This window comes from Arachis ipaensis, chromosome B7, assembly GCF_059453495.1.
Source record: "Arachis ipaensis isolate K30076 ecotype BB chromosome B7, ASM5945349v1, whole genome shotgun sequence".
Lineage (NCBI taxonomy): Eukaryota > Viridiplantae > Streptophyta > Magnoliopsida > Fabales > Fabaceae > Arachis > Arachis ipaensis.
The window spans coordinates 1,850,431-1,870,178 of NC_142442.1; the positions used below are offsets into that span (position 1 = coordinate 1,850,431).

Here is a 19,748-nt window from a genome sequence, read left to right on the forward strand (position 1 = left end):
CAATGGACTTTAAAATTGACTTAATAAAATAAAAATACACTACACCTATACGAAAATCATAAATAAAAAGGAGAAGTTATTGTATACATAACTACATTGTTCACTAAACTCATTATGTACCTATACTCTTCCATATAAAAAAATGTGTGCTGTATATTATATTGTATAAATATAATGACTGAAAATGAAAGAAATAGTCAAATTACAGGGTACGTATATATACTTATAAATGACCCTTATTTAAAAGTTTAAATTTAAGTCGTCCATCCTGTGTATGGTCAAATACTTAAGTAGTTAAGTTAAACACAGATTAATGATATAATAAAGTCCATAAGATTAATTCCAATATAATTAGATGGCTATAAATAGATGGTTCTTGATTGATGAGTGGCATACCAAATTACCAATAACATTCTGCAGTTAAAGTAAAAAGCCATCACATATACACTTAGCTTGTTGTCGCACAATAATAATCAATGGGGTCTTTCATTAGAGTGTTGGTTTGTGTGCATATGTTTATGTTGTTCCACTTTTTTGCATGTTTGTCTTCTCATCATTCATGCCATTCAAAGGAGAGTTCTGCATTGCTTCACTTCATCAACACTGAACTCAGTTTTGACACCGACTTTTCTTATGAGGATGACTGCCCCCAGCTTTTTCCAAAGACGAGTACGTGGAGAAATGGGACAGATTGCTGTTCATGGATGGGTGTCACGTGCCATTCTGTGTCTGGTCACGTGATTGGCCTTGATCTTAGTTGTAGTATACTTAAAGGTAAAATCCATCCTAACAGCACTCTTTTCCAGCTTACTCATCTCCAAACACTCAACCTTGCTTTAAATAATATCTCTGGACCTGAATTGCCATCTCAATTTGGTAGATTTGTGAGTCTCACACACCTCAACTTATCTGATTGTGATTTCAAAGGTGAAATTCCTTCTCAAATCTCACACCTTTCCAAATTACAATCACTTGATCTCTCTTGGAATGATGGTTTGATATGGAAAGAAATCACTTGGAAGAGAATGTTGCAAAATGCAACTGGTTTAAGAGAGATTATATTGGATGGTGCTAACATGTCTTCCATCACTACAACTTTCTCCAATTGGTCTTTCTCTTTGGTTACTCTTAGTCTTGTTCATACTGGAATAAGGGGACATTTGACAAGTCACATTCTTTGTTTACCCAATCTTTATGAGCTTTATCTGTCTGAAAATCAAAACATTCAAGTCCATGTTCCAAAGTTAAATTGCAGTACTTCTCTTAATTTTTTGGATCTTTCATGGTGTCAAATCCCAAGATCACAAATTCCTCCTTCCTTTTCTAACCTCACACATCTCACTTACTTGGACCTTTCATACAATACATTTACTAGCCCAATCCCATCATTCTTCTCAAACCTTCAACATCTCACTCACTTGGACCTTTCATTCAATGAATTCAGTGGCTCAATCCCATCATTTCTCTCAAACCTTCAACATCTCACTCACTTGGACCTTTCATACAATAGATTTAATGGTCAGTTTCCAAAAGTAATTGGTCAATTGACCAAATTACAAACACTCATTCTTGCAGGTAACAATTTAGGAGGAAAGTTATTGCTATCTTCATTAGCTAACTTAACTCAAATTTCTCAATTGGATTGTTCTCATAATAAGTTTCAGGGGCCTCTACTGTAAAATCCCTACAATACCCCTTGTTCCTCTTTTTTTTCAAACCAAACCCTAACCCTCTTCTAACACACTCACTCACCTCTCACTACCACACACACTCTCACTCCCGTCACACCCTCTTCCTCACAGCGCACACACCCAGACCCTGACGGAAAAAAAAAAAAGAAAGAAAGAAAAAGGAAAGAGAGAAAAGGGGAGACCGCGAGAAGAGAAGGGAGGAGGAAGGCGGGAGCTGTCCACGCCGAGCCACCATGCGAGGAGAGAGAGTCGCACTTCATCACTGCCGGCCTGGAGCATGCCGTTTGTGTCCCGTCGCGTCGCCACCAGCCGCGTCCAGCTCGCTGCAGTTGCGTCACCATTAGAGGCCAGAACTGAGAGAGGTGCGTCTGAGAGGGGGGACGAGTGCGAGAGAGGAGACGCGGAAGAAGGATTGCCGCCGTTCTGCCTCGCCGCCGTCGAACTGCTACAGCCGCCGCGCCTTGTCTCTGTCGCCGCTAAGCTTCAACCGCCGCCATCTCTGTTGGGGGTCACCATCATTGCTGAATGGAGAGGGAGAGTTTGAGTCGGCCAGTGAAGGGAGGAAGAAAGAGTCACGATGGAGGAGCCGTTCACCATCGTCGCGTCTGCTATTGTCGTCAGGGGAGCATCACCGACGTCACTACTAATGAACCGTCTCCGTCCCTGTTGTGATCTTGCTCAGCCCTACACCCCCTTCATTCTTGTCTCTAAATCAGCACAATTTTTCCCCTGTTCTGACTCCATTTATGAAACTGTAACGCTTCCACCTTTACTCTGCTATATCTTCTTCTTTTCTTACATGCTCTGGTTTTAATTGTGATAATATATCTCTGTTTTAGTACTATCGCCCTATTTGTTGCGTTTCTGCTGGAAATTATCTTGGGTACTGGTATTAGTGCTATCATGGAACGGTTGGAGCTGTTGATGTTATGATTACATCTGCGATGTAGCAGTGGAAGTTGCTGCCGCCGTCTCGATCCAATTCTGCGCTCATTCATTTCATTTTACTTCAATCCTCCTCACCTTGGATTCTGGCACTCCGGGTTTGATATCTTCGGTCCCTTAGGACCATGTTGTGAGTAGGCTTTACATTTATAATGGTTTGGTTTTACGTCTATAATTATTTTGATATACGGAACTTTGAACTTAGTTATACTTACAAAAATTATTATCAAATGATTTTAAATTGGTTTTACTAATTGATTTATTAGAACAAAATATTTATTCTTGTGAAGCTCATTTTAATATGCACATGAGACTATATATTTTGATGAGACTATATGTATGTTTGAAAATAAAAGTTTATATTATCTTAAAGTATTTGGTTTTATTTGAATATGTATTTTTGAAGTATTGAAATTTGGTTGGTACTCACTTATTTTGGAATTGTGAAACATGTTTGAAATACCTTAAGATTGAGAAAATATGATTGAATATGATTCGGATGAGAAAGTATTATCTGATTTGATTTGATTCGATACCTTATATATTTGAAAGATCAAAGATTTGTTGTATTTAAAATTTTCTGTTTTGAATTGGTTTGGGAGGCTCGTATTAGAAAACCGTAGTTAACGGCGGTTATGACGTTAACCTAGATGCATCTGGCTCAGACCTCAGCTAGCAGGGGCGTTGCTAGCCTAACGTGTAGGCCACACGTTGGATCTGTTATTCCGTACGGACACACGAGAGGAAAGGGCTACCCTTAGAGGTGGAGCCGCCTAAGTGTGGACTATTTGATTTTATTTCTGTATGAGAACTCCCTTATTGATTCACATATTCATATAAATTATTATTTTCTAACTAAGATTATTTTTATGATAATGTTTATATGGTCTCATGTGGATTATAGATGTATTGTCTAGTCACTGGGTTGCAAAACTCATTCCGTTTTTTTAAAAATATTTTTCAGGAACAAATACTTGAATGTGTGAGCCTTCTATTCAAGAGTAATGATCTGCAATTGGTACTTCATTTTTGTTGAGTTCTTAGACGTCATATGCTCCATATGTCACAGGCAGGATCCATCCATATATATTTATTTTACCTTTTAATAAAAATATGAAATTATTCGTTTTAGAAACTGTAAATTTCTTTAAAATATTTGTAACTTTCTTATTTAATTTATATTTGAGTCTGATAGGCTTGCTAGGGAACTGTTTTCCTGAGCGCCGGTCATGGTTTATTTTGGGCCGTGACAAAGTGGTATCAGAGCTTAGGTTTAATCTGTGTAATATGGAGCAAGTGTCCTATGATAGGATCACAATTGTATAAATAGAAGCGCGCCTATTTGTACAAATTGTGGCACTATCAAAGGCCTATAGGAATATCTTCTTTGTCCTCTATGTCATTGTTGTCTTCTGATTATTGAGAGCATGCGTCCTCTACCGCTTCTTACTACTCTTGTCCTTTTGTATCTAATCTTGACATATCCTTTGGTAGATTTTCTCGAATGTGTTTTTGCAAGGGGTTTCAGTTTTGGTCCTGGTTCGCGATTTCTCTCCTAGCTAGTTCTAATTTTCTCCGATTTTGTGAATGTGTGCTTTAATCTTCTTCGTCTTTGGGTTGGTCTCTATGATTCCTAATGTCAATAGTTCATGAGTTACTTAAAAGATTTGATTTATGTTTGTTGTGAATTACAATCTGATTTCCTTATAAAATTGTATTTGGATTTGTGGATTGCATGAATTTGCTGAGTTTCTGATCGAGATGCTTTGTTCTGGATTTGATAAGCGATATTGAGATTTTCCTTCTTATGTTGATGATTTTTGAAGCTAACATAATTTTGATTAGTTTTTTTATTCTTTTTTCAAATTAATAATTTTGAAAACAGCTATTTAGTTGCTTAAGAAGGACTATGTGATGCAACATATGAATAGAGTGTTATTGTTGTTTGTTCGATTGTTGATTTTCTTTGCTTCTTAAGTGTAGTGAATTATTTGGGTGATAAGTTAGCTGGATCGAAATTCTTTTTCAATCTAGAAGTTTAGTTTTGTTTTTCTAATTGATGATCTGTTTCCATTATGGTTTTTTGTTGCTGAATATGACTTTTGTCACGGAACCATTTCCTGCTTGATAAGTTGAGAGAAAGATTGTGAACGCTTGCCTTTTGGTTGGTGATTATAAGATGAACTTTGCTTTTGAGTATGATCAGAAACCTGAGAATTTTCTTAACCCTTGCTTTTCTAAAAATTTTCTTATTTTCAACTATTGTTCTTATTCTCAGAGGTTTAGGGGGATTGATTTTCTTGATTTGTAGTGCCTTTGTAATATTTAGAAGTAGATCTTAGAGATTGGAAAGAATTGTTGACAATTTTTGATAAAAAGACTAGACATCTAATTTCTTAAAGCAAAATAAATTACTTATACGAATTTTTTTTTATTATATTCAATTAATTATTATAAACCATGCTTTCTTATTATGTACCCCTTAATAACTCTAGTTTTAAAATTATCTGATTTCTCAACGAAACTTGATGTTTCATGAATTACATTTGGTTGGGTTTGTGGAATAAAATAGTGTAAGTAAAATTATGTACTTACTTGACCTATATAATGATACTTTAAATTAAATTTTCACTAGGATTGAAAATATATTATTTATTTTAATGTGATAATATAGGATTTTTGTGAACTTTGTTGCTTTTAAATTTATAAGTGGGAATCAATATTCAAAACAACTTGAGATTTTATTAGGACAATCATAATATATAGAGACTATTTTGGTAAATTTTTCAACAAATTAGGATTTTTTTTTATTGAATGATTAGCAATTTGAAAGTCTTTTCTCTTGTAACGAAGTTATTGCTAATTTTATTATTAGTATTATGGAGTATTTACTTGAATATTTCCTTGCTTTACATCTTAATCATTAGCTTCTTTGTCACGATTATGGAAGCTCTGTTCTCTTGCTTTGCACTCATTTAAGTATTTAATTATTATAATTCTTAACTCTGCGAAGTTGTTAGAGTATTTCAGCATTTGGCGTTTTGATTTCTATCAGAATGTATTTTATACATAAAACCTCACCATTACTTTAAGCTTTTCCTTTTCTTTTTCTTTTGAGAAACTTCTTTTACAAGGATTTCACATCTTCCTCCAACCATTGATGATTATATGTTCCTATTTTCATTTTATTTATTCTTATGCATATTAAAATTTTAAGAGCCATTAATATCGGTTGAAAACTGCTGCAAAGCAGATATAGGTATTTGTCTATATAAAATATGTGCATCAGTGTATGCATAATGACTGGTTTACAATTGGTAATTTATAGTTTATAGTTGTTGTTCTTCTTTTCACATAAAAAATAGTCAACTTTTTCTATAACTATAGTTATACTTGCATGTGTGTTTTCCATTTATCCAAAAAAAAAAGATAAAGTATATATATTTATGAATATGATTTTTTTTTTTTCTTTTGGTGTTTTATCTTTACAAGAAATCTAATTTCATACTAATTTTCTGAAATTCTTTTGCTATGTGCTTTGATTATGTTAAGAGCAAATTCATAATTGGAGATTTAGACCAAAAAAATAAAAAGAATAAAGTAGTTATTATAATTGATCCTAGTGTGTTAATTGCCAATACTTTAAATTTTAGTTTTATTATTATTTTTATTTTATATGTGAATTTATTTGTAACTTCATACTAAGTTTAGCTACATGATTATAGGAAATCATTTAACTTTATTTTACAATAATGACAAAAATGAGTTAAATATATAGGTGAATTTTGGCCTTGGGAATAATGAGATGATTGCTTGCAATTTTTCATGATGTTTTACGTTATTTGTCTTTTATTTATAGTCAAAAGCTATTAAATTTTATTCTAGTATACTTAATATTCAAGGTTATGGCAATAATTATTTCAAATGGCCTTTGTCAAAGAATTCTAGATAAGAGAAAATGAGGATGTTAATTTTTGTGATAATTACTGTTTTTAATTTTCATAATTGTATAATTGTCTTTCTAAAAAGTGCGGTCAAATCTTCTATTTGTTGTTTTGCTTTGTCTCTCTGTTATTGTCTTTGTCTTGTTGCTTGGGATTTGGATTTATAATTGTTGTGGGTATTTTATTTACGTTGTATGTTTGTTGCTGTTTAGCTTTCCTTACCTATAGTGCTGTTGCTTCTTGTTGTTTTCTTTAACTTCATTTGTCCTAATGTTCTTATTTTGCTCGATAAATATTATAAAATTTTTAGGCTTTGTATGTTCTTCCTCTTCTTTGATTCTAAAAGATTGTGTGTTATTTAATTGTGTTTCTAGTCATTCTCTTAAATCTTTGTGAATATTACCGTTGATTTTAGTGGCCATCTCTTGTGAACTTCGTACTTCTTTGATCCAACATAAACTTGTTTTGACTTCATACACTATCTTTTCTTTTATTGTTCTATCGAAGTTTCTTGATTCAGATTTTCTTACTAAGATGCGATTGATTCTCTTTTTGCCATGCTTCACTGTTTTTGTATATCCTTGTTTAGTTGCGATCCTACGCATCTCCCCGAATTCTTGCGAACACCATCTGTGATGTTTGCTCTTTTCTGCCTAAGTTTAGAATCCTTTTAAGCAAACTCGTGTTTGTTTCAATATCACGTGCGATTCTCAGATATAGCAAGCGATACGTTAGTTCTTTAGGACACAGCTACCGATGCGAAAGTTCAGAAAGTTGAAATTCGAACACTTGACATAAGACTGGTTGCTACCATGGATATGTACTACAGAACCAAAATTGTATTTAGAAAAGATTGACGAACGACGTGAAGAGGGTTATGTATATCTGAGTTGTCAAGGGAACGAGGGTAGGGAAATGCCAATGACATTGTTTTATCCGGATCCTATCTTGTAACTTTTGCACCTCGTTATGCTCATTTCTCATGTTCGGTAAGGTGCTAAAACCATGTAAAGTTTTGAAGATTATATCAATTTTCGAGGACGAAAATTTTTATAAGGAGGGTAGAATGTAAAATCCCTACAATACCCCTTGTTCCTCTTTTTTTTCAAACCAAACCCTAACCCTCTTCTAACACACTCACTCACCTCTCACTACCACACACACTCTCACTCCCGTCACACCCTCTTCCTCACAGCGCACACACCCAGACCCTGACGGAAAAAAAAAAAAAGAAAGAAAGAAAAAGGAAAGAGAGAAAAGGGGAGACCGCGAGAAGAGAAGGGAGGAGGAAGGCGGGAGCTGTCCACGCCGAGCCACCATGCGAGGAGAGAGAGTCGCACTTCATCACTGCCGGCCTGGAGCATGCCGTTTGTGTCCCGTCGCGTCGCCACCAGCCGCGTCCAGCTCGCTGCAGTTGCGTCACCATTAGAGGCCAGAACTGAGAGAGGTGCGTCTGAGAGGGGGGACGAGTGCGAGAGAGGAGACGCGGAAGAAGGATTGCCGCCGTTCTGCCTCGCCGCCGTCGAACTGCTACAGCCGCCGCGCCTTGTCTCTGTCGCCGCTAAGCTTCAACCGCCGCCATCTCTGTTGGGGGTCACCATCATTGCTGAATGGAGAGGGAGAGTTTGAGTCGGCCAGTGAAGGGAGGAAGAAAGAGTCACGATGGAGGAGCCGTTCACCATCGTCGCGTCTGCTATTGTCGTCAGGGGAGCATCACCGACGTCACTACTAATGAACCGTCTCCGTCCCTGTTGTGATCTTGCTCAGCCCTACACCCCCTTCATTCTTGTCTCTAAATCAGCACAATTTTTCCCCTGTTCTGACTCCATTTATGAAACTGTAACGCTTCCACCTTTACTCTGCTATATCTTCTTCTTTTCTTACATGCTCTGGTTTTAATTGTGATAATATATCTCTGTTTTAGTACTATCGCCCTATTTGTTGCGTTTCTGCTGGAAATTATCTTGGGTACTGGTATTAGTGCTATCATGGAACGGTTGGAGCTGTTGATGTTATGATTACATCTGCGATGTAGCAGTGGAAGTTGCTGCCGCCGTCTCGATCCAATTCTGCGCTCATTCATTTCATTTTACTTCAATCCTCCTCACCTTGGATTCTGGCACTCCGGGTTTGATATCTTCGGTCCCTTAGGACCATGTTGTGAGTAGGCTTTACATTTATAATGGTTTGGTTTTACGTCTATAATTATTTTGATATACGGAACTTTGAACTTAGTTATACTTACAAAAATTATTATCAAATGATTTTAAATTGGTTTTACTAATTGATTTATTAGAACAAAATATTTATTCTTGTGAAGCTCATTTTAATATGCACATGAGACTATATATTTTGATGAGACTATATGTATGTTTGAAAATAAAAGTTTATATTATCTTAAAGTATTTGGTTTTATTTGAATATGTATTTTTGAAGTATTGAAATTTGGTTGGTACTCACTTATTTTGGAATTGTGAAACATGTTTGAAATACCTTAAGATTGAGAAAATATGATTGAATATGATTCGGATGAGAAAGTATTATCTGATTTGATTTGATTCGATACCTTATATATTTGAAAGATCAAAGATTTGTTGTATTTAAAATTTTCTGTTTTGAATTGGTTTGGGAGGCTCGTATTAGAAAACCGTAGTTAACGGCGGTTATGACGTTAACCTAGATGCATCTGGCTCAGACCTCAGCTAGCAGGGGCGTTGCTAGCCTAACGTGTAGGCCACACGTTGGATCTGTTATTCCGTACGGACACACGAGAGGAAAGGGCTACCCTTAGAGGTGGAGCCGCCTAAGTGTGGACTATTTGATTTTATTTCTGTATGAGAACTCCCTTATTGATTCACATATTCATATAAATTATTATTTTCTAACTAAGATTATTTTTATGATAATGTTTATATGGTCTCATGTGGATTATAGATGTATTGTCTAGTCACTGGGTTGCAAAACTCATTCCGTTTTTTTAAAAATATTTTTCAGGAACAAATACTTGAATGTGTGAGCCTTCTATTCAAGAGTAATGATCTGCAATTGGTACTTCATTTTTGTTGAGTTCTTAGACGTCATATGCTCCATATGTCACAGGCAGGATCCATCCATATATATTTATTTTACCTTTTAATAAAAATATGAAATTATTCGTTTTAGAAACTGTAAATTTCTTTAAAATATTTGTAACTTTCTTATTTAATTTATATTTGAGTCTGATAGGCTTGCTAGGGAACTGTTTTCCTGAGCGCCGGTCATGGTTTATTTTGGGCCGTGACATCTACCTAACAAAATAACAGGTTTTTCAAGTTTGACTAAACTGTTATTAAATGATAACTTGTTGAGTGAGACAATTCCATCTTGGATTTTCTCTTTACCATTTTTGACCGCCTTAGATCTATCAAATAATCAGTTTACTGGACACATGAGTGCAATCTCATCCCATTCCTTGCGGGCTCTAAGCTTATGTGGGAATAAGTTACAAGGAAATGTTCCAGAATCAATGTTTAACCTTGTGAATCTCAATGTCTTGTGTTTGTCAGGCAATTGGAGTGGTCCTCTCGACTTTTCAGTTTTTTCCAAGTTTCGAAACCTTGGATCTCTTTCTCTTTCAGGTTTCAATTCATTTTTACCATGTTCTGAAACCAATGCTGGTCACCAGTTCACCTACCTGATGGAATTGAAATTGTTTCAGGTTGATTTAACTAATTTTTCCAAAATCTCATGCGAATTTCCAGTGTTGCAGACTCTCGAATTATCAGAAAATAAACTTGAAGGAAAAGTTTCTCAATGGATACATGATATGCATTCATTAGAGAATTTGAAACTTTCACATAACCAACTGTCATCAGTAGGCCAATTCCCATGGTATCAACTTGTATACCTTGATCTTAGCTTCAACTTGTTGAGTGATGACAGTATTTCCTTCATTTGTAATGCAACTTCTCTTGAGATTCTCAACTTGTCGCACAATAAGTTCAGAGGCACCATTCCACGATGCCTTGCCAATTCATCAGACCTTAAGGTTTTGGATTTGCAGATGAATAAACTTCATGGCACCCTGCCAAGGACATTTCCAAGGAATCTCATTTCATTGAATCTCAATGGAAACCAATTGGAAGGTCATTTGCCTAGATCTTTGTCCAACTGCAAAAATTTGATGGATTTGAATCTTGGCAACAATCAAATAGAGGATACATTTCCAACTTGGCTTCAAAGGTTACAGAATTTGAAGATTTTAGTTTTACAATCCAATAAGTTGTATGGACCCCTTGTCAGCTTGAAAACCAAAGATGCCTTTTCTCACCTACTTGTTTTTGATATCTCATCCAATAACTTTAGTGGCCAATTACCAAAAGCCTACATAAAAAGTTTCCAAGCCATGAAGGGTGTTTTTGGAGCAGAAGTGCAAAGCAGTTTTGCTTATTTCAAAACTTTTAGTTATAACAGCATTTCTACCATAAACATTCGAAAAGACTACGAGGATTCCTTGTATGAAACAATTAAAGGGGTTAGATTAGATTTTGAGAAAATTCCAACCATTCTTGCCATCATTGATGTCTCTGGAAACAAATTTGAAGGAGAGATTCCAGATGTTATTGGAGAGCTTCATATACTCAAAGGCCTCAACCTTTCACATAACAGACTTGTTGGTCATATTCCCCACTCTTTGGGAAATTTGACGAATCTGGAATCATTGGATCTCTCCTCAAATATGCTTACCGGGAATATTCCTACTGAATTGACAAATCTGAACTTTCTTGAAGTCTTGAATCTTTCCCAAAATCAATTGGTGGGACCAATACCCAGAGGAAAACAGTTTGATTCATTTTCAAACGATTCCTATGAGAGAAACATGGGGCTATGTGGATGGCCATTGTCAGTTGAATGCAACAACAATGTCCCTTTGCCACAAGATCCACCTTCTGAGGCTGAAGACAAATTTGGGTTTGGTTGGAAACCAGTGGCAATAGGATATGCATTTGGAATGGTGCTTGGAATTGGCTTGGGGTTTTGTGTTTTCTCAATTGGAAAGCCTCAATGGCTTGTGATCATGTTTGGAGGCAAAAGAATCAAAAGAAGGAGGCGTGGAAATCGGCGTGCAAGAACAACTTAATGGCCACAACTTCTTGTTCTTGGGGCCACTCTCAAGTTCATTGTTGCATGGGAAATATGTTTCAGATGTTGGTTATTGCTCGTGTCTTTTTATATTTTTTCTTGTTTTGGGATTGTAATTTTCTTTTTTTTTTTTAATGTCTGCAAGTCTTGTTTTATAATTTGTAAGTGTGTTGCTACATACATATGATGATGTTGCAAGTAAATTATGCTTTTATAGTAGTATATAATTGTCTCCCCTATATATTAAATTTTTCTGTTTCCATGCAAGTTCAACAACACTACACGTTAGTTTCCACCTCTCTCTCTTAATTCTACTGTTTAATTGAGTGTCCCAACTCCTAAACAAGCACACACTTGTCAATATCTTTACTAATCTCTTTATTTAATACAAACTAAGCCATCAGCTGAAAGCAGAGAAACTAATTGCTATACAAAGAGATGTTAGTGTTGATCAAGAAAAATGGAAAGTAAGAAGAACACACAATTGCAATTTCAGTTTTCTTGCTATTCAAGCTATTTTAGCAAACTGTTTCTTTCAAATCTTTCCGCATTCTTGCAGTTCCAGCATCGATTTACACACTTACCCAATAATATAACTTTCGGTATATTTTGCTTCTTTGTTACCCAAACAAACAAACAAAACGAAACCATATAAGCCTCTCACTCCAACTCTTTATTCTCATTTGACTCATTCAAATGATAAAGAAATGAAATTATTCTAAGTTCTAGCCCATCCATGACGCTATTTTCATAAGTAGTTTCCATTCATTTTCATGGACCTCGCTCTTGATGGTGCCTCTTTTGTTTTAGAAGTCTTTTATATTTCCCATCCCCATTAATTTCCACACATAACATTTTGTATTATATATTGACCTTGGTTTCAGCTTGTATATAGGTAGACAATGAAAATACTAAACAATGTGAACAATAGATATATATTGGATGTTTATTTCACTAGGTGTATGGATGGTTATTTTAATATTAAAATTTAGGTGGATAATTTGAAAGTGCAGTGTGTTTTTATTTGATTGATGGTTGTTCATGTTGTTCAACATAGTCATTGTTTACCTAGCACTAGTCATTGTTTTTAAGACATCTTTCTTCTCCTACTAATGCCATGTCAGTAGCATCGCTTACTTGGCAAAATTTTAGAATCAACCACTCAATTTTTGCCAAATCATCTATTATTTCCAAATCAGTAAAAAAAAAAAATATATACAAAAAAATAATACAATAATTACCAACAATAATAATTAAAACTCAATAGCGTCTAACCAAATTTGTAAGTCTAAGGAACCAACTACATCATAAGTCAACTTAAGTCAATTCCTTGTATTTTTAGTTTTAAAATTCGAAAAATTAAAAATAGTGAAGTTTTTTTTTTATGATAGACCTTCTATTTTAAAACTAGTTGGTTCTAATTGGCTATATCCTAGTTGGGAACCAAAATTTTTTTTTATCCCTCTTAAAGAGTATATAATAAGAGATTATACTTTATAAAAATTTGAAAAAAAAAATTAAGAGAATCTATTTCACCCTCTATTTTTAGACTTTTAATGGTTCTATACTTTCATTGCTAAGAGCTTTATATAAGTTTACAAGTTACATCTATTGCAAATATATTAACAGATAATAATAACAATACCAAAAAATTCTCAATTTATTTTGTTTGATTCAAAGAACATTTCCAATATAACTTTCACCAAAAAAAAAAAAGAGTAATTTTTGTCATAAATGATTTCATTTCCCTTTAATAACAAATACTGTGTTATTTTTTCAAAACAAATTGTATTGAATTGATACTCTCATTCCATATAAGAACTCTCACAAGCCAGTAAGTCACAAGTCACTCCAACTCTTCTTTCTCATTTGACTCCATTCAAAGACTAATGAAATGAAATTATTTTCCAACACCCATCCATGACGCTATTTCCATTCATTTACATATAAACTATTAACGTGAATTCATGGACAAAGACGTTTGGTCAGTCAAGCTAAGAGAAACTTATATTTTAAAATGGAAGGAGCATTTTTTTATTTAACTGATATTATCAAGACTCATTTCATCATGTAAAAAACTAATAAAAAATGCAACTCTTAATTGTTAATTTGATGTTAGCTAGATTGCAAAGTATATTATTATTTTTCTTTTACTTCAATAATTAATGGCAAAAATTAGCAACACAACTAGAGAAAGATCTGGGACAAACAATGTATGCAAGAGATGGGTTAAGTGAAATTGCTTAATTATGATCACATTATATTCCTTCTAAACATTTCCTTTTTTTTTTTTTCATTTTAGTTTTGAAATAATAAGAATGAACAAATCATTTAAATTTAGATTATTGTTCTCCTAAAAATTTCATCTAATTACAAATTTAAAATTAGTGTAGGTTTTCAATTAAATTTTTTTAAAGTATATATAGAGACCTTTAATACAAATTTAAATACATTATAAAGACTAACAAAATAATTTAACATTTACTAAATGTTATCGATTATTAGAAGAAAAAAATAATTATAGTGCATGCATTCTAATTAAATAATTATTTATTATCCCTACAATTTTCAATAAAACTCAATTACATTTCATTATATATATCCCAGCAAACACGTTAGGAAATCTTCAAAGTAAATGGACATTTCTTCTACACACCTTCCCTTGTGTCTGCCTGCACGACTTAGGTCTTCTACTTTAATTTCTTTTGACTTTGGACTCTGTTTCTCGATTATCCCATGCATTCTCATCACTAACCAAACGACATTTTTCTAAACTATCCACCGTGACATTAGTTTTTGCATCGAAAAAGTATAGATAGACAATGAAAATACTAAACAATGTGAATAATGAATATATTGAATGCTCATTTTACTAGGTGTGCAGATGGTTATTTTAATATTAAGATTTAGATAGATAATTTAGAGATATAATGTGTTTTGATTTGATTGGTGATTTTAATGTTGTTCAATAAAATTATTAGGAAAGACTTGAGATGATGTTGTTGAAGGGTTGAACACTTGGACAAAAAAAAAGTGCATTTAGAATAATGTTTGGCGTATACTATATCAAAAATATAATTACATGAAATTAATTTTTAAGCAATTAATATTAGTTAATTTTTTATTGTGAAATTATTTTTAATTTTTTTATGATAAGAATTTAGAATATAAAATTTAAAATTTAAAATAAAAAATTTAATATAAATTGAAAAAGTTAACTCTCTAATTAAACTCATATTATATTATTGATAATGATGAAACGATGGTGTATATATAAAGAAATGTTTGTCTATTGTTGGAAGATAATAATAATAATAATAATAATAATAATAATAGTAGTAGTCGTCGTCAAGCCATCCATAGTTGATTTTGTTGTATTGAATGTATATAGATATCCATATGTTATAATACATATATTATAATATCTATTATATTGTGTCAATATAATGACCGAAAATGAAAGAAATAGTCAAATGATAGGGTACGCATATATACTTACAAATGACCCTTATTTGGAAGTCTAAATTTAAGTCGTCCATCCTGTGTACGGTTAAGTACTTAAGTTAAACACAGATTAATGATATGAGCAAAGCTTATGAATTATGATGATATGAGACCAATAATAAAGCCCATAAGATTAATTCCAATATAATTAGATGGCTATAAATAGATGGATCTTGATTGATGAATGGCATAGCAATACCATTCCGCAGTTTAAGTAAAAAAGCCATATACATATACACTTAGCTTGTTGTTGCACAATAATAATCAATGGGGTATTATTCTATTAGAGTGGTGGTGTGTGTGCATATGTCTATGTTATTCCACCTTTTGGCATGTTTGTCTTCTCAGTCATGTCATTCAGAGGAGAGCTCTGCATTGCTTCACTTCAAAACCGAAGTCTTTGCTAGTACTACCTTTCATGAGGATGGTGATTATTATGCTTATTTCTGCCTCCATTATCCAAAGATGAGGACATGGGATAATGGGACGGATTGCTGCTCATGGATGGGGGTCACGTGCCACTCTGTGTCTGGTCACGTGATTGGCCTCGATCTCACTTGCAGTGGACTTGCAGGTAATATTCATCCCAACAGCACTCTTTTTTATCTTACTCATCTCCAAACACTTACTCTTGCTCAGAATGATATTTATGGGTCTGAATTGCCATCTCTATTTGGTAGATTTGTGAGTCTCACACACTTGAATTTAGCTCATTGTGGGCTTGGAGGTGAAATTCCTTCTCAAATCTCACACCTTTCCAAATTACAATCACTTGATCTCTCATCTAATGTTGATTTAATGTGGGAAGAAACTACTTGGAAGAGGTTCCTGCAAAACACAACATCTTTGAGAGAGATTGTATTGGATGATACAGACATGTCTTCAATACCAAGTTCTTTATCTTTGATTGCCAACATGTCTTCCTCTTTGATTACTACTCTTAGTTTTCATGATACTGGAATAAGGGGACACTTGAGTCAGATTCTCTGTTTATCCAATCTTCAAAAGCTCAATCTAGGTGGCGATAATCCAGACTTGCAAATCCATGTTCCAAAGTTGAATTGTACCCCTGCTCTTAGTATGTTGGATCTCTCAGGATATCATTTCCAAGGGCCTATCCCTTCATCGTTCTCTAACCTAACATATCTCACTTCCTTGATTTGGCAGGACGGTAGCTTAAAAGGTTCAATCCCGTCATCACTTTTAAACCTTCAGCATCTCACTCACCTGGATCTGTTATCGAATGAACTCAAGGGTTCAATCCCGTCATCACTTTTAAACCTTCAGCATCTCACTCACCTGGATCTTTCAGGGAATAAGCTTAGTGGTCAAATTCCAAATGTGTTTGATAGGCTAACCAATTTGCAATCCCTTCGCCTTTCGTATAATCATTTCCAAAGGAAGTTGCCATCCTCATTATTTGCCTTAACTCAACTCTCTTCCTTGGATTGTTCTAACAATAAAATTGAGGGACCACTACCCGACAAAGTAGCCTTTTTAAATCTGACTACACTAGACCTAAGAGGCAACTTATTAAATGGGACAATCCCTCAGTGGGTCTTATCCCTCAAGTCTTTGGGATACTTAGATCTATCAAATAACAGATTCAGAGGGCACATAAGTGCAATCACATCTTTTTCCTTGGAGTATCTAGACTTGTGCAACAATGAGCTCCAAGGAAACATTCCAGAATCGATTTTCCATCTTCTCAACCTTACTCATTTGTGCTTGTCATCACCACATAACTGGAGTGGTACTGTCCACTTTTCACTCTTCTCTGAGCTCCAAAATTTGGAGTATCTTTCTCTTTCAGGTTGCAGTTCGTTGTTGCTAAAACATGAAACTAGTGTTGATTACACTTTCTCCAGTTTGGCTGCTCTACAGTTGCTTTCCAACAATATAATTGGTTGGTCAAAGTTCTCAGGAAGATTTCCGAGTTTGACTTATCTTGAATTATTCAATAATGAACTTGAAGGGAAAGTACCCAAATGGGTACATGATATAGATTCGTTAACTTATTTGAATCTCTCACATAACTCGTTGACATCAATGGGCCAATTCTCATGGTATCAACTTGAATTCCTTGATCTTAGTTTCAACTTGATGGCTGATGACATCTCTTCCTTCTTTTGTAATGCAACCTCTCTGGAAGTTATCAACTTGTCCTACAACAAATTCACAGGAACATTTCCACAATGTTTGGCCAATAAGTCATCCCTTTCGGTTTTGGATCTACAAATGAACAAACTTTATGGGGCTTTGCCAGATACTTTTAAGCATGGTCAATTTGCCACACTGAATATTAATGGCAACCAATTCACAGGTTTATTACCGAAATCTTTGTCCAATTCCATAGATCTTGTGGATTTAAATCTCGGTAATAATCAATTTGAAGATACGTTTCCCCATTGGCTCCAAAATCTATCAAGGTTGGAAATACTGGTCTTACGAGCCAATAAGTTTTACGGTCCCATTGCCAATTTGAAATCTAAAATGATATTTCCAAGTTTGATGATTTTTGACATATCAAACAATAACTTTAGTGGCTCATTACCAAAAGCATACATAAAAAATTTTCAAGCCATGAAGATTCTTGATGAAGAGAAAAGCAGTTTGAATTATTATGTTCAAAGTGGTCAGTTCAGTTATGAAAATGCAGGAATTATTCCAGAATATGATGATTCTATAACCCCAATTATTAAAGGAAAGAGAACCCCTTTTGTAAAAATTCCAGAAGTCTTCGCCATCATTGATTTGTCAGAAAATAAATTTGAAGGAGAGATTCCAGATGTTATTGGAGAGCTTCAGGTACTCAAAGGCCTCAACCTTTCACATAACAGCCTTGTTGGTCATATTCCCCAATCCTTGGGAAATTTGACAAATCTGGAATCATTGGATCTCTCCTCAAATATGCTTATCGGGGATATTCCTAATGAATTGACAAATATGAACTTTCTTGAAGTCTTGAATCTTTCCCAAAACCAGTTGGTGGGACCAATACCCAGAGGAAAACAGTTTAATACATTTTCAAACGATTCCTATGAGGGAAACATGGGGCTATGTGGATGGCCATTGTCAGTTGAATGCAACAACAATGTCCCTTCGCAACAATATCCACCGTTTGAGGCTGATGAAGACAAATTTGGGTTTGGTTGGAAACCAGTGGCAATAGGATATGCATGTGGCATGGTGCTTGGAATTGGCTTGGGATATTGTGTTTTCTCAATTGGAAAGCCTCAATGGCTTGTGATCATCTTTGGAGGCAAAAGAATCAAAAGAAGGAGCCGCGGAAATCGGCGTGCAAGAACAACTTAATGGCCACAACTTCTTGTTCTTGGGGCCACTCTCAAGTTCATTGTTGCATGGGAAATGTGTTTCAGATGTTGGTTACTGCTGTTGTCTCTTTTTATATTTTTTCTTGTTTTGGGATTGTAATTTTCTTTTGTTTTTTTTTTTTAAATGTCTGCAAGTCTTGTTTTATAATTTGTAAGTGTGTTGCTACATACATATGATGATGTTGCAAGTAAATTATGCTTTTATAGTAGTATATAATTGTCTCCCCAATATATTAAATTGTTCTGTTTCCATGCAAGTTCAACAACGCTACACGTTAGTTTCCACCTCTCTGACTTAATTCTACTGTTTAATTGAGTGTCCCAACTCCTAAACAAGCACACACTTGTCAATGTCTTTACTAATCTCTTTATTTAATACAAACTAAGCCATCAGCTGAAAGCAGAGAAGCTAATTGCTATACAAAGAGATGTTAGTGTTGATCAAGAAAAATGGAAAGTAAGAAGAACACACAATTGCAATTTCAGTTTTCTTGCTATTTAAGCTATTTTAGCAAACTGTTTCTTTCAACTCTTTCTGCATTCTTGCAGTTCCAGCATCGATTTTACACACTTACCCAATAATATAACTTTCGGTATATTTTGCTTCTTTGTTACCCAAATTGGCCTGTTACAGCGAGTATAATTAATAATTCTAAGGGAGAAAAAATCAAGCTTCCTACTCCATGACACATAGGAACAAACAAACAAAACCATATAAGCCTCTCACTCCAACTCTTTTTTCTCATTTGACTCATTCAAATGATAAAGAAATGAAATTATTCTAAGTTCTAACCCATCCATGACGCTATTTTCATAAGTAGTTTCCATTCATTTTCATGGACCTCGCTCTTGATGGTGCATCTTTTGTTTTAAAAGTCTTTAATATTTCCTATCCCCATTAATTTCCACATATAACATTTTGTATTATATATTGACCTTGGTTTCAGCTTCTATATATTATAATATCCCCTGTTAATTTGTTCCTTAGTCCTTGGAAGAAACACAGCAAACAAACATATAACTATTAACGTGATTTCATGGACAAAACGCTTGGTCAGTCAACCTAAGGTTCTCCACAAATATCTATATATTATGGAAAATTATCTTCTCAATTATTTTATTCTACTTTTTCCCATATCTTTGTCCCACTAAGAGAAACTAATGTTAATTTTAAAATTAAAGGATCATGTTTTTTTATTGAGTAATGT

General features: G+C 34.3%; 2 protein-coding genes across 8 annotated transcripts; both read left to right on the forward strand.

The window, feature by feature from the left end:
* The first annotated feature begins 476 nt into the window (after positions 1–476).
* On the forward strand, positions 477–11,740 carry LOC107609077 (receptor-like protein 9DC3). Of its 5 annotated transcripts, none has more exons than XM_088493799.1 (3): positions 477–1,669; positions 9,863–10,137; positions 10,198–11,740. In XM_088493799.1, the coding sequence occupies exons 1-3, from the start codon at positions 477–479 to the stop codon at positions 11,697–11,699; spliced, it is 2,970 nt and encodes a 989-aa protein (XP_088349925.1). In that variant the 3' UTR covers positions 11,700–11,740. The 5 variants fall into 5 exon arrangements, with proteins under 5 accessions (XP_088349925.1, XP_088349927.1, XP_088349923.1 ...); XM_088493801.1 differs by having other exon boundaries at positions 477–774; positions 928–1,669; positions 9,863–11,740; XM_088493800.1 differs by having other exon boundaries at positions 513–1,293; positions 1,369–1,669; positions 9,863–11,740.
* A 3,524-nt stretch (positions 11,741–15,264) lies between these two features.
* On the forward strand, positions 15,265–18,752 carry LOC110264773 (receptor-like protein 35). 3 transcript variants are annotated; one of them, XM_088492536.1, is made up of 2 exons: positions 15,265–15,779; positions 17,358–18,752. In XM_088492536.1, the coding sequence occupies exons 1-2, from the start codon at positions 15,473–15,475 to the stop codon at positions 18,518–18,520; spliced, it is 1,470 nt and encodes a 489-aa protein (XP_088348662.1). In that variant the 5' UTR covers positions 15,265–15,472; the 3' UTR covers positions 18,521–18,752. The 3 variants fall into 3 exon arrangements, with proteins under 3 accessions (XP_088348662.1, XP_088348663.1, XP_088348664.1); XM_088492537.1 differs by having other exon boundaries at positions 15,581–15,779; positions 17,299–18,752; XM_088492538.1 differs by having other exon boundaries at positions 15,581–15,779; positions 15,886–18,665.
* The last annotated feature ends 996 nt before the right edge of the window (positions 18,753–19,748 follow it).

Bases quoted from the DNA above. Each gene is read 5' to 3' on its own strand.
- LOC107609077 (XM_088493797.1), top strand. From the start codon at position 477: ATGGGGTCTTTCATTAGAGTGTTGGTTTGTGTGCATATGTTTATGTTG. The intron at 1,670-9,862 runs TCTACTGTAAAA...TGGGCCGTGACA, and splicing joins CATAATAAGTTTCAGGGGCC to TCTACCTAACAAAATAACAG.
- LOC110264773 (XM_088492538.1), top strand. From the start codon at position 15,706: ATGGATGGGGGTCACGTGCCACTCTGTGTCTGGTCACGTGATTGGCCT. The intron at 15,780-15,885 runs GTAATATTCATC...TCTATTTGGTAG, and splicing joins CACTTGCAGTGGACTTGCAG to ATTTGTGAGTCTCACACACT.